Below are 12,973 nucleotides of genomic sequence, written 5' to 3' on the forward strand. Positions count from 1 at the left end.
AAACACATGTATTCATGTCACCTTAGTGACCCAGAAGCAAGACATAACTTTAAATTCATTCCCATTCTAACTCTCTCTCATCCTAAAGAGAGGGAATGATTTGAATGAGTTTTTTGATCTCATCCAAACCGCCCTGCAACTCGTCTGCAGTCTGCCTGATGGAATGGACGAATTTCATGATCTCAGAGCGTATTTTACCATCTGCCTTTTTCTTCCTAATGTGGTGAATCTCTTTAGCATCCATGGCAATAAAGAAGATATCTGCTGCCACAAATAAAGCAGAAAGTGCACCAGTGGCTACCTCTGCCACTCGTACTGTCCTGGATGCTTGTGCTACGATTTTGCCAACGTTTACCACTCGAAGTAGTCGACACAGTTCACTAACGCCTCCTAAGCCCTTTCCTATCCTTGTGCCAATCTTTGCAAAGTTTTCTTGATTGAAACTGCCGTCCTCATCAGTAGGCACATCACCTGAGTAACCTCTGGAGATTGCCTCTAAACCGTCGCTGATCTCCTGCAGCCAGAGGGCCACTGCCTTCATTTTCTCATCAAACTCTTTGATGATGCTTTGAACAGCTTTGCGATCAGAGGCCTCATTGACAATGTTTGTGATATTTGAGGCACCAGCAGTGACCCCACCAGCAACACCCACCCCAATTCCCACACCAGTGACAATAAGTGAAGTTCCCAAAGTGAAGGGAGCCAGAACAAGACCCACGATGGAGGTAATCCCTCCTGCTGCTCCGATCACTCCTCCTGTCAGACTGCCGATGGTGGTGCCCTGGTGCACACTTTCCAAACTGTCGGCCACAGCTCTCAGCTTGCTCAACTGAGTCTGAAGGTGCTCTGCAGTTGTTTTACTCTATGCAAAAGACATAGTCAGTGTCAGAAACATACAACTACTATATTACGCTAAGTGCCTATTCTGTAGGATCATAGTTGGGGAAAGATTTGAATCTGTGATAAAGAATTTTTTTATTTCTGTAAAGTGTCAAACCTTTTTTAGGAGACATTGTAAAACAATGGGACGCCCCAAAATCTCACAGGTTGTAGGTCTTGAGTCAGGGTCTCTCTGCAAAATGTCACTAAAGAGTTCCTGAAACTCAGATGACCACTTGTCTTGGAGACGAGGGACAGGACCAGAAATAATTCTGGCAATGAGTTTGACTGTGGTCTCTGCAGAGAACTGAAGAAGAATTATTGTTAGAAACCACTTGATATAATTATAATCATCATTAAATAATATAAAAGTAATGTCATTGCAATTACTCATCACAAACATTAGGGAAAGTAATCCCAAGTCTGGTGTGCGTATGACCAATTACTTACTACAAGTGCATCACACTACCGTAAAACATAATGTGATCATAGTAGACACTCTCTTTTCTTTCAGTTGGGTCAGAATCAAGATTTAGTTCAAATATTGGCCTTTGTCAAGATCAGATTTGATGTTATATTTATAACACAGATTAATCAATTAAAAAGTCTTTCAGTTTTTTTGTTTTTTTATCCCCATTAGAGTTACAGAATATTGAATGTTGTCCTAATGATCTGTGATAAGCATGACATTACCATTTTGAGTTTTACAAAAAAAGATAATATGTAGTGTAGCCAAGTTCGCCACATTAGAGGCAAGTTTTTATTATCAATTTCAGCTGTTGTCTTATTTCTATTCTCATACATTTTTTTATGACTAATTTTTGATGACATGCACATCTCTGAGTAACTTACCGCTAATTCCTGAGTACAGAGCTCATAGAGTATGCATCCCACTGACCAAGTGTCACTACAAAATGAAGAAAGTATTGATATTATTAGTAGTAGTACAGAAGAAAAAGGAAAAGGTACTAGTAAAGTGAAGCGTCACATGAAGATGCATTAATTTTTTTTTTTGCCACTAAGGGGCAGAAACATGTCAAAACAAGTAGATAGGTTTGTTAGACATTTTGGCATCTAAATGTGAAGTAAAAGAACTTAACAAACATTGAAGATGAAGCTTTTTACCTTTTAGCATCACACGTTGCACCTCCAAAGACCTCTGGTGCCAGATAGTTAACTGCTTCACCTCCTGCAGTATTCACATTAGTGTTGCTGTGTAAACAAGAAATACAACATTTATCTATGCATACAGTATATTCCTCACATACTTTACACTATATTTGTAATTAAAGGAGTTATACAGTACTTTTCCTTGGTTTTCACAAATCTGTCCAAGCGCAGAGTTCCAAATTCTGTGAAGAATATGTTCTGAAAAGAAGAAAAGGTCAAACGGTAAGTTTGTTTTTATTTCTTCTGGACATTTAATTCCAAAATGTAGGGGTTATAGTTCACGTCAGGGGTAAACATTTCTCTATTCATAACAGCAGCCCTGCCTAGTTACAGCGTAGTTTACACGGGAAAGAACAGAGGTGGTGTGGCAGGCGATTGCTGTCTTCACAATGAAGTTGTTATAATAAGGTGAGTTTGCGTACCACAGGGAGAGGATGAAGTCTTGAGTTCATCAAGACATGAAATACCAATAAATGTTGATTAAAAGCTCCGGCTCAAGTCCGCCCATAAAGAGGCTGTCCAAACACAGATCTGAATGGCAGATCGTCCACAAATAGATCAGTCCTGTCAGTGGGAATGAGTACAAGGCAGACTCTACAATATTTTTAATTGCCCATGGACTGTCTGACATGAAGGGGTCAGAAGACGTAGAGTGGTGTTATTTTGACGGACCAAATATTTTGTCCATGTCTATGATCTGATCTGGTGTTCTTAACTGTTATTGAGTCTATTTCCTTTACATTCATGTTGAGAGTAGCAGAGGCACACGCTTGTGGGACATAAGGTGACTGACACTCCAGACACTTAATTTAACCTATAACCTATATTGTGATGTCACCTATTGGTTTGTGGAGTACGGTTTTAAATGGTTATGGTTGTCGCCATAGAGTCGGGGCCGGCAGAGGTGATGCACTGTGTGTTAAGTGGCTCTCATTGGCTCTGCTTAGTTTTCAACTTGCTCATAGTAGGAAACAATGGGGACTTTCCTGGTCACACACGTTCTTGTATCACAGATAAACAGTACATTAAAATATGTGTTTTGAAAAGCTTTTAAGTGAGAAATAGGCAATACAGTAACATAATCTTGATTCATATTTGATCGAGACTGTCCACTTTGACAGTTTAATCTGAGTGTAGTGCGTTGAGCTGGACGGACTCACTGAGAATGAGCTGTCAATCACAAGGTAGCACCGTCCTAAAGCATATCCTGCTTTATGGTCTATTTTACTTTGTCTCTGATGCAACATCGGTGCTCTTCATTACGCTAACTTATGCTTCCTCTTTCCTCCTGCGACATAAAAATCTTCCCCCTCCGCCATCATGGAGGATCTTCCAATTCCTTAAATGCATCCTACACAGAAGTTTTTTTTATCAAGTTGTGTGGCTGTGATCTAATACCACACCTCCATATGTGGCTCACAAAGCTATCTGCTGTACCTGTGGTGTCAGATCACTGTGGACCAAGTGGCCCTTTTTGTATTTTGTCACGTTTAAGTTAGCTGCATAACAAAATCAGAGTGTGTTTTAAATGAAATATTTAAACATATGACACATTTATTTTTCAAAAACACATTCAGTTTATGGAGATCTGCAGATTAGGTCTCGTAAATGCAGCAAATGGAATTGATATGTGTTGACTGACTCTAAATACCTGTGTGATTCCTTCTATCCTGTCAGATTTGCACCATTTGCAAACGAAATCTAAAATAATTATTTACAAAACAATCAATGCTTTAATACTCTTAACATCGTAACTTCATTACTTTTTTTTTAATATTATGGCACAATTATGTTTCGGAAGAATTTTTGAGGGCTTACCTTTAAAAGAATTATTTGTGCTCATAACATGAGGATGAGGTCTGCCTTTTGTTCTGAAAACAATAAAAATATGTTATGTATAAAAACATAGACTGGAAAACCTGTAAGCCAATCCTTTAACTCCTTAGTAAGTGGAACATATTTCAGTCAGGACCACGTTTGTCAAAAGAAAACTTTATTTCCAAATGCAGAATGTTATATTTGGTGGTGTGGCTCTGTTCTTGGACCTCACTGCCCTTCCATGTGCACACAAAGCTTAAGACAAGGAGAGCAGCAGCAAAGACCCCACTGGGTACAGAACAGAGCTAGCATCAATGGCAACATAAATTACATTGATTAAATCAGATACAGCATAAAAGGAAGAGCTGGGGTGGGGGTGGGTTGCATTGGGCTTGCAGAGGAGGGAGCAAAGGTAGGCAGGCTAAAGCAGCTTAAATACGGTGCCCTGAATGACATTTGCCCATTGGATGCAATTGAAGGGAATCAGCTGATTGCACGTCATTTTCCAATAGGAAGCTTAGGAGGGAATATATAGATCCTCCTAAATGTCCTTTCTTAATAACCATTATTATCATCATGAGTTGGTGCTGTTTTTACTCTAAACACAATAAATATTCAGCATTTCTTCAAGTAGTACTGTCACAAACACATGTATTATTGTATTAATATAGATTAACAATACTTTTCTTTGGATATTCCCCTCTAAATCTTATAAAACACATGTACGACCCAGAAGCAACACAACTTTAAATACATTCCCATTCCAACTCTCTCTCATCCTCAAGAGAGGGGATGATTTGAATGAGGTTTTTGATCTCATCCAAACCTTTCTGCAACTCGTCTGCAGTCTGCCTGATGGAATGGACGAATTTCATGATCTCAGATTGTGTTTGACCATCTGCTGTTGTCTGCCTAATGTGGTGAATCTCTTTAGCATCCATGGCAATAAAGAAGATATCTGCTGCCACAAATAAAGCAGAAAGTGCACCAGTGGCTACCTCTGCCACTCGTACTGCCCTGGATGCTTGTGCTGCGATTTTGCCAACGTTTGCTACTCTAAGTAGACGAAACAGTTCACTAACGCCTCCTAAGCCCTTTCCTATCCTTGCGCCAAGCTTTGCAAAGTTTTCTTGATTGAAACTGCTGTCCTCATCACTAGGCACATCACCTGAGTAACGTCTGGAGATTGCCTCCAAACTGTAGCTGATCTCCTGCAGCCAGAGGGCCACTGCCTTCATTTTCTCATCAAACTCTTTGATGATGCTTTGAACAGCTTTGCGATCAGAGGCCTGGTTGACCATGTTTGTGATATTTGAGGCACCGGCAGTGATCCCACCAGCAACACCCACCCCGATTCCCACACCAGTGACAATAAGTGAAGTTCCCAAAGTGAAGGGAGCCAGAACAAGACCCACGATGGAGGTAATCCCTCCTGCTGCTCCGATCACTCCTCCTGCCAGACTGCCGATGGTGGCGCCCTGGTGCACACTTTCCAAACTGTCGGCCACAGCTCTCAGCTTGCCCAACTGAATCTGAAGGTTCTCTACAGTTGTTTCACTCTATGGAAAAGACATAGTCAGTGTCAGAGATACAGAAACATACAACTACTATCCAGGGCTGGGAGGGTAACTTATATGCAATCTGATACACCTGTTACCTGTTAAAAAGTCAATAACCTAATTCAAGTATCACAATACTAAAGTAAGGTAACTTGATTACTTTCTGTTTATCTTGGATTACCACATTTTCAAATATACAAATAAAGACAAGAAGAGAGAGAGAAATACAAATAAGATGACGTGTATTCGTGTATAAAACAACAAACAGTGTAACCGTAGAAAAGAAAATGGAAACCAAGATTTTTAGTATGATAAATATGTCCTCTGCTCAGTGTACACTTTCTTTTCTTTTTTTCTGTCACTATTATGGATTACAGTTTCCTTTTTTTGCCTGCTAATATACGAGGCTACATGCCTATTCTGCAGGATTTTTGTAATAGTTGGGGAAGAAGGTTGGGATCTGTGATAGTGAGGACAATTACTGATGTTATTATTAATAAGTGTCAAACCTTTTTTAAGAGACATTGTAAAACAATGGGACGCCCCAAAATCTCATAGGTTGTAGGTCTTGAGTCAGGGTCTCTCTGCAAAATGTCACTAAAGAGTTCCTGAAACTCAGATGACCACGTGTCTTGGAGACGAGGGACAGGACCAGAAATAATTCTGGGGTTGAGATCGACTGTGGTCTCTGCAGAGAACTGAAGAAGAATTTAGAAAACACTTGACATAATTTTGTTTCATGTTTGTCATTTATTTTATCATATCAATTTATCATTTTTTATGACATGATCATCTCTGGGAAACTTACCGCTAATTTCTGAGTACAGAGCTCGTAGAGTATGCATCCCACCGACCAAATGTCACTACAAAATGAGAGAGATGATTTAAGTTTTTCTGCTATACTGCACACTGAAGTAGAAAAACAAATGTGAATACAAGGGACAGTCTCAATAAAAATAACAAACATTGGACTGGAAGATGTACATTTTTATATTCTGGTATGAAGCTTTTTACCTTTTAGCGTCATATGTTGCACTTGAGAAGACCTCTGGTGCCAGATAATTAACTGCTTCCCCTCCTGCAGAACTTACAATGCTGTGTAAACAACAAGCAGATTTATATATGCATACAGTATGCTATATATATGCATACAGTATTGATGCTAGCTCTGTTCTGTACCCAGTGGGGTCTTTACTGCTGCTCTCCTTGTCTTAAGCTTTGTGTGCACATGGAAGGGCAGTGAGGTCCAAGAACAGAGCCACACCACCGAATATAACATTCTGCATTTGGAAATAAAGTTTTCTTTTGACAAACGTGGTCCTGACTGAAATATGTTCCACTTACTAAGGAGTTAAAGGATTGGCTTACAGGTTTTCCAGTCTATGTTTTTTTACATAACATATTTTTATTGTTTTCAGAACAAAAGGCACACAGTGTCACAAAACTGTCATGTAATGAAACAATCAGTCAGACCCCCCCTCACTATGTGGGTCGATGACATTACATGCATATTTTTGTGTTTGAGTGTTTTTTCCTTTTAAAAAAATTTAATACAGTCTTGACACATATAATTTTATTATGTAAAAAAAAGGTTTAAATACAACTTAAGTGCATTTAAATAATAAATATTATTTACATTATTATTATGTAATGTATTATATGTGTATGTATTGGAAGCTCGACACCCAAAAATGTACAGTATATATACACTTTATATGTTTGTAATTAAAATAGGAGTTATACAGTACTTTCCCTTGAGTTTCCCAAATCCACCCAAGCGCAGAGTTCCAAATTCTGTGAAGAATATGTTCTAAAAAGAAGAAACGGTCAAACTGTTACTTTGTCAGTAAAGTAACTACTGATGTTTCTGGAAAGTTCATTCATTCATATGGGGGTTATTACATTTCAGGGGTCACAGTTACCTGCTGTTTGATTTACACTGGGAATAATAGAGGTGTTTAAGTGTATGTAAGTGCAACAGAGTCAGAGATATATGTTATTAGTTGTGTTTTGATTTATTTATATTACTATTAACGTTACAATTTATTTATTTAGAGGCTACATATTTTGTATTTTTTTGATGTACACACTGATTTGCTGTACCTGTGGTGTCAGATTTTTGTGAAACAAGTCGTTTTCATGAATGGTTCGCAGTGCCATACAGATCTCAACAATCCAGCTCAGTATCTAGAAAACATAAACATAAACATCAACATAAATAAACATTTACTAAGATCTTTTATTGATGCACTTATTTTGAATTGCTTAGGACAAAAGTGTAGAGATGGAATATCTTTTGCATGAATACCTGAGACTCATCAAGACTCGTCCCTTTGACCTTTTCTGCAAGACTCCCACTGTGACAGTGCTCCGCCACTAGGTAGTACACGTCATGATCTTCATCTTAATGACAAAAGGGAAAATAGTCACTGGTAGCATGTTCAATGGAGTCATCTCTCACTATTGATAGCTGTATTTCCAAAAGTCCGTTCAGTTTAAGGAGACTATCTCTCGTCAATGTAGCAAATGGACCTGTGATGTTTGTTGACTGGCTCCAAGAACCTCCATTCATACACCTCAAAACAATCACTGGTTTAATACTCTACCTTTAGTATCATAACTTCATTACATGTACAATAATATTATATTTTGCAACTATTAAGACTATTACATTTGTTGCACATTTTTGACGACTTACCTTTAAAAGAATTGTTGGTGCTCGTAACATGAGGATGGGTTATTGAATTGAGAGTTTCCATCTCTGAGATTAATGCTGCATTTGGGGAAATCTGTTAAAAAAATAGCACTGTGTACGAATGGTCTGGAAGAGGCACCTGCACCTAACAGGTCAAAGCTGTGTGCCTGTAGTAGTCAACAATGAACCCTTATTTACAGACAGCAGACTTTTCACCATGATAACAATGACAGAGTTATAATATAATATAATATAATATAATATAATGAGTGGTGTCAACACAAAGAGCATTTCTGCCAGCCAGTCAGCACACACATCGTTAGATCGGTTCAATTCTGCACAGTTTAATCGTTCAGTTCATTGATGTTATTTGATAGGCACATTAACAAGTAATATTCATGCTGGTTTAAATAATAGTTTTAACTATTTGATAGTATAGTTGAAGTAAATAAAGTCCCAGTCAACATAAAAACAAGAAAGAAAGTGTATTACAAGAAGCACTGCTGGTTCTAATATAGCCAGCATTATCCTGTGTGTACTTGGAAAAACAGAAAGTCCAGAGAACAACAAGGACGGAGTCAAGGTCCCCTTATCTTCTCCTCTGTGTGCTACAATAAGAATGGCCTCCACAGAAACCACAGAGAGCTTTTAATATGAAATGGATACAGTTTGTATTTGTCTATATATATTCTAACACACTACACTGAACATACACCTCCAGATTAACACCACTTGCTGACTCCAATTCTGCTATACATATATTAAAATACAGATTATGAATCCGAGGGTACAGATTTACAAATGGCTCTGTACTCCACCAACAACAACAACTGCATGCAATTAATTAAAGCTCAGACGAGGAAGAAGCATTATATCAGTTTATAACCCTTTCTTTTCACAGATGTTTATATTATTACTTTTTCCAACTAAATGTATTAATTGGGAGAAATCCTTGGCATACTCTGTTTAGTGTGAAGTTAAGTTGAAAATGTGCTCAGCACTTACCTTCATCGTTCTTATGAAAAATCTGTCACCGTCCTTCGTGGCTGTAACCCAGTTTTCTGTTTCCTTTTCAATAGTGTAGCCCTTCTGCTGAAGGGTGCTCTGTTCTTTACCCATCTTCGTTGTAATCACCTAATGGCACACAACATAAACCAACACACACAATTCAGTTTTATTTGTGTCAAATCATAATAGAAGGAGACTTTTCAAATAGAGCAGGTCTGGACTGTACTCCTTATAGACCCAACAATAACCACCCTGAGCAAGCACTTGGCAACAGTGGCAAGGAAAACCTTCTTAAGAGGCCGAAATAGTAATCATATAAAATGTCCGGTGTAATTATTTATTATTTATTTCTACAATATGCCACTACTTCTCTCTGTAACCTGTGCAATATTATAATTTAACTTTGAATCACATCTATATGACCATACTGTACATAGTTTGTTTGTAGTTTGCTTTTTCGTGATATCTTGCATTTCTTCTATTTTCTTTGTTTTCTTTTTTTCTCATCAGCTGCTACAACAAGTGAATTTCCCCAGTGTGGGATCAATAAAGAGTTTCACAACTTTGGATTGTTTTTGGCCTAATCATTTTAGAGAAAATGTTTAATGTAAAACAGTAGGATAACTAGAAAAGCATCAAGTCAGAATTAATCTTGGTTGGATAAAGCACTAACAGTTCTCAGCTGGGGGTTTTAAACATTGAACCCTTATTTACCCACAGCTGAGTTTTCACCACCATCACTGACATAGTGATAATATAATATAATGTAATATAATATAATGTGTGGTGTCCACACAAAGAGCATTTCTGCCAGCCAGTAAGCACACACATCGTTAGATTGGTTCAATTCTCCACAGTAATATATATATATATATATATATATATGTAAAATGGAAACCATGAGCACCAAAGTATCAAATAAATGAATTATCTGTAATTTGTTATTTGATAGCCACAACAAAAAAACTAATATTCATGCTGGTTTAAATAGTTTAAACTATTTGATAGTATAGTTGAACTCTAAAGTAAATAAAGTCCCAGAAACATAAAAACAAGAAAGAAAGAGTATTACAAGAAGCACTGCTGGTTCTAATATAGCCAGCATTACCCTGTGTGTACTTACAAGGACGAAGTCAAGGTCCCCTTATCTTCTCCTCTGTGTGCTACAATAAGAAAGGCCTCCACAGAAACCACAGAGAGCTTTTAATCTGAAACGGATACAGTTTGTATGGTACACTGTAGTGAAAGGTATGTGTTGCAATGAAAAGGTATGTATGAGTGTTCAGTTTCTAAATGTAGTAAAGTAATAAAAGTAAAGTAGTAACCATCATTATTCTCACCTGAGCTGCTGCTGTTCACATGATGTGGACCACAAGGTGAGGAAAGATAAGTGAAAGATTTTAAAGCAGTTTCATATGCTTCACCTGTGATGAAGAAAATTCACAATTTACAGACTTGCAAACCAAATGACATGTGGCAGCCGACTAGATAAGTAGGCCTATGCAGGGTAAGAGAAAGCAGAGATATATCTTGTTTTTCAACCTTTTCCACCAATAGAAGAGAGCTACGATTTTATTTGGGATTGATTATGACTGAGTACCAGAATTACTGTTACTTATATCTTCATTACAGGTTTAGTTTTAGAGTACGTTCACTTGCTCTAATTCAGTGTTACAGTTAATTCTCTATTTTAGTTCAGTTTTCAGTTCAGTTTACTTTTATTAGTTTATATATGTTTTTTTCAATTCACACACACACACACACACAAAGAAATGATACAATTAAGAAAATAAAAATAATTGTGGATTGATGAATTAAATTCACATTTTCTTTTTGCACCTGCTGTACAGGGATGTGTACTGAGGCCTGAGACGGAAGAAGGTTAATCATTCATGAATGAGTAATCAACAGAAGTATCTGGCACACTTCCATCTCAAAAGGTCAAAACTACGGAAGCGCATTGCTTTCACGCCAGAAAAAGAAAAAGCAACTTCATGAGACTATTAAACTCACTTATGCGTAACTGTTGGTCTCCAGGTGGGCGGAAAGGTGTCCTGATGGTGATGTCCGCGCCAGGTGAGTGCGGGATTGAAAGCGAAAGCGTCCCGGTCAGGGCGTCTCCCTCCTTTCGGTTCCTTGACATAGCAACACACTTGTTATGTACTTTGTCTCATTGTAGCCTACTCGTGTAAAATTATCTCCATTTTCTACTACACACGTCAGAATATTATAGGTTCAATTAGACTGCATTTGTACATTGTGGTTATGGGTAACTAGAGTGGATAACTGCACATGTGCAAGCATTTCTACTTTATAAAGGACCTGAGTAGAATGAAAATATAAATAAAAGCACTTTTAAAAAGTCTGACTACTTTTTGTGGATATTTGAGATTTGGATTGTGATTGTTTGAAATGCAGAAATCTTTGGCGCATGCGCAGTGATTTCACCGTGAGGCTGATTTGACGTAGGGCGACCCGCGGCTGCAATTCGAACGTTACGTCACGTTCGATTCCCTCTGATCGTTGACGTTTGGAATGTGATGACGCACACATTAGGTTCCATGGGGCGTTCTGTGGCAGAGAACAACTTTAACTTTCGCTACAAGTCATTTTACAAAAGAGCACACAAACCCAACCAACAGCGACAGTTATTATAGTAGCATAGGCCTACTGATTGAAGACAAACATGCTTTCCTCCCGGCTCACAGTGTCCCTTGATGCGTATGAGAGTCTCCGTGCTGTGAATCAAAAATTAGAAGCACACCTGGACACGCTCATGAAGCACAATGAGGTGCTCTTCCAACAAAACGTGTCCTTCTACCAGCAGCTCAACGATGTCCAGAAGGAGAGGGACACCATCGCCCGGGAAATGGATGCAAAAGCCAAAATCTGGGACGCGGAAAAGAAAAGTTTGCTCCGAGATAAAGATGAGCTGGAAATAAAGGTCCTGAGCATGCTGGGAAGAAGTGAAGAGTCTCTGATGGGGCCGGTACAGGCCGTGCCTCAAAGAGAGGAAGACAGGAAGGAGGACAGTGAGGAAGACAGAGAGGAGTTCAGTGAGGAAGAGATAGAGGAAAACAAAGAGGAGGACAGTGAGGACAATAAGGAAGACGTAGAGGAAGACAGTGAGGAAGACAGTGAGGAAGACATAGAGGAAGACAGTAAGGAAGATACTGACGAAAATAGGGAGGACAGTGAGGAAGATACTGAGGAGGATAGGGAGGAAGACAGGGAGGAATACAGTGAGGAAGACAGGGAGGAATACATAGAGGAAGGCAGACAGGAAGACAGGGAGGAAGACAGGCGAGAAGCTGCAGTTGGCGAGAGGTTTGTGACGGTGAGAAACGTGCAGCTGAAGCCTCAACAAGACATCGGCTCTGTCATTTATGACTTTTTTGAAGGAGACTGCGTGAAGTTTGAGGATGAGGAGGAGCGCCCTCGTCACGCTGGAGGCAAGAAGAGGAAGTTTAAAAAGTTCTTCTCCTCCTGCTGGAAAAAATGCAAAAAGATCTTCTCAAACCCGAGCCGGACAAAAGGGAACCCCGAAGAGGTCGAGGACGGCCCGCGGCACTATACGTACGTGTGTGACGATGATTTTGGGTTTGTCTTCCCTGCCGGAGTGCAGGTGTGTGAGGAGTGATGTGGGTCAAAGTACTCAAGCAGCCTGCATACTACTTGTACTTAAAGGTGCAGTGTGTAACCTATTGACCTATATAACCTTAAGAAAGGTTATGTGAGGACACGGTTATTCATGCCAAGTGGGTTTATGTTCCAAAAGGAAATAACAGGAGACCCACGGGATTAATTACATAACCCAAATCCATTGTTTGCATGTACATAACAG

At 38.9% G+C, this 12,973-nt stretch overlaps 2 protein-coding genes across 3 annotated transcripts; both read right to left on the reverse strand.

Moving 5' to 3' along the window:
• Window positions 1–82: 82 nt before the first annotated feature.
• LOC127375129 (apolipoprotein L3-like) lies at window positions 83–4,179 on the reverse strand. Its single transcript, XM_051420963.1, has 7 exons — window positions 4,164–4,179; window positions 3,868–3,887; window positions 2,186–2,247; window positions 2,005–2,091; window positions 1,732–1,786; window positions 998–1,186; window positions 83–862 (listed from the first exon to the last, which is right to left on the reverse strand). The coding sequence occupies exons 1-7, from the start codon at window positions 4,177–4,179 to the stop codon at window positions 83–85; spliced, it is 1,209 nt and encodes a 402-aa protein (XP_051276923.1).
• LOC127374109 (apolipoprotein L1) lies at window positions 4,026–11,428 on the reverse strand. 2 transcript variants are annotated; one of them, XM_051419093.1, is made up of 12 exons: window positions 11,143–11,428; window positions 10,470–10,553; window positions 10,253–10,308; window positions 9,127–9,255; window positions 8,125–8,215; window positions 7,735–7,829; window positions 7,530–7,613; window positions 7,175–7,236; window positions 6,441–6,521; window positions 6,235–6,289; window positions 5,936–6,124; window positions 4,026–5,426 (listed from the first exon to the last, which is right to left on the reverse strand). In XM_051419093.1, exons 4-12 carry the CDS (start codon window positions 9,238–9,240, stop codon window positions 4,614–4,616), a joined length of 1,584 nt encoding a protein of 527 aa, XP_051275053.1. In that variant the 5' UTR covers window positions 9,241–9,255; window positions 10,253–10,308; window positions 10,470–10,553; window positions 11,143–11,428; the 3' UTR covers window positions 4,026–4,613. The 2 variants fall into 2 exon arrangements, with proteins under 2 accessions (XP_051275053.1, XP_051275052.1); XM_051419092.1 differs by having other exon boundaries at window positions 10,253–10,337.
• Window positions 11,429–12,973: the final 1,545 nt, after the last annotated feature.

The sequence above is a fragment of the Dicentrarchus labrax genome, unplaced genomic scaffold (assembly GCF_905237075.1).
Source record: "Dicentrarchus labrax unplaced genomic scaffold, dlabrax2021, whole genome shotgun sequence".
Taxonomy (NCBI): Eukaryota; Metazoa; Chordata; class Actinopteri; family Moronidae; genus Dicentrarchus; species Dicentrarchus labrax.

Coding starts and splice junctions, on each gene's coding strand:
- LOC127375129 (XM_051420963.1), bottom strand. Junction 1,787..2,004: donor GCAACGTGTGATGCTAAAAG/GTAAAAAGCTTC, acceptor TTCATTTTGTAG/TGACACTTGGTCAGTGGGAT. Junction 863..997: donor TACAATGTCTCCTAAAAAAG/GTTTGACACTTT, acceptor TCTTTTGCATAG/AGTAAAACAACTGCAGAGCA.
- LOC127374109 (XM_051419093.1), bottom strand. CDS start 9,240: ATGGGTAAAGAACAGAGCACCCTTCAGCAGAAGGGCTACACTATTGAA. Junction 7,614..7,734: donor CGAGTCTTGATGAGTCTCAG/GTATTCATGCAA, acceptor TATGTTTTCTAG/ATACTGAGCTGGATTGTTGA. Junction 5,427..5,935: donor TACAATGTCTCTTAAAAAAG/GTTTGACACTTA, acceptor TCTTTTCCATAG/AGTGAAACAACTGTAGAGAA.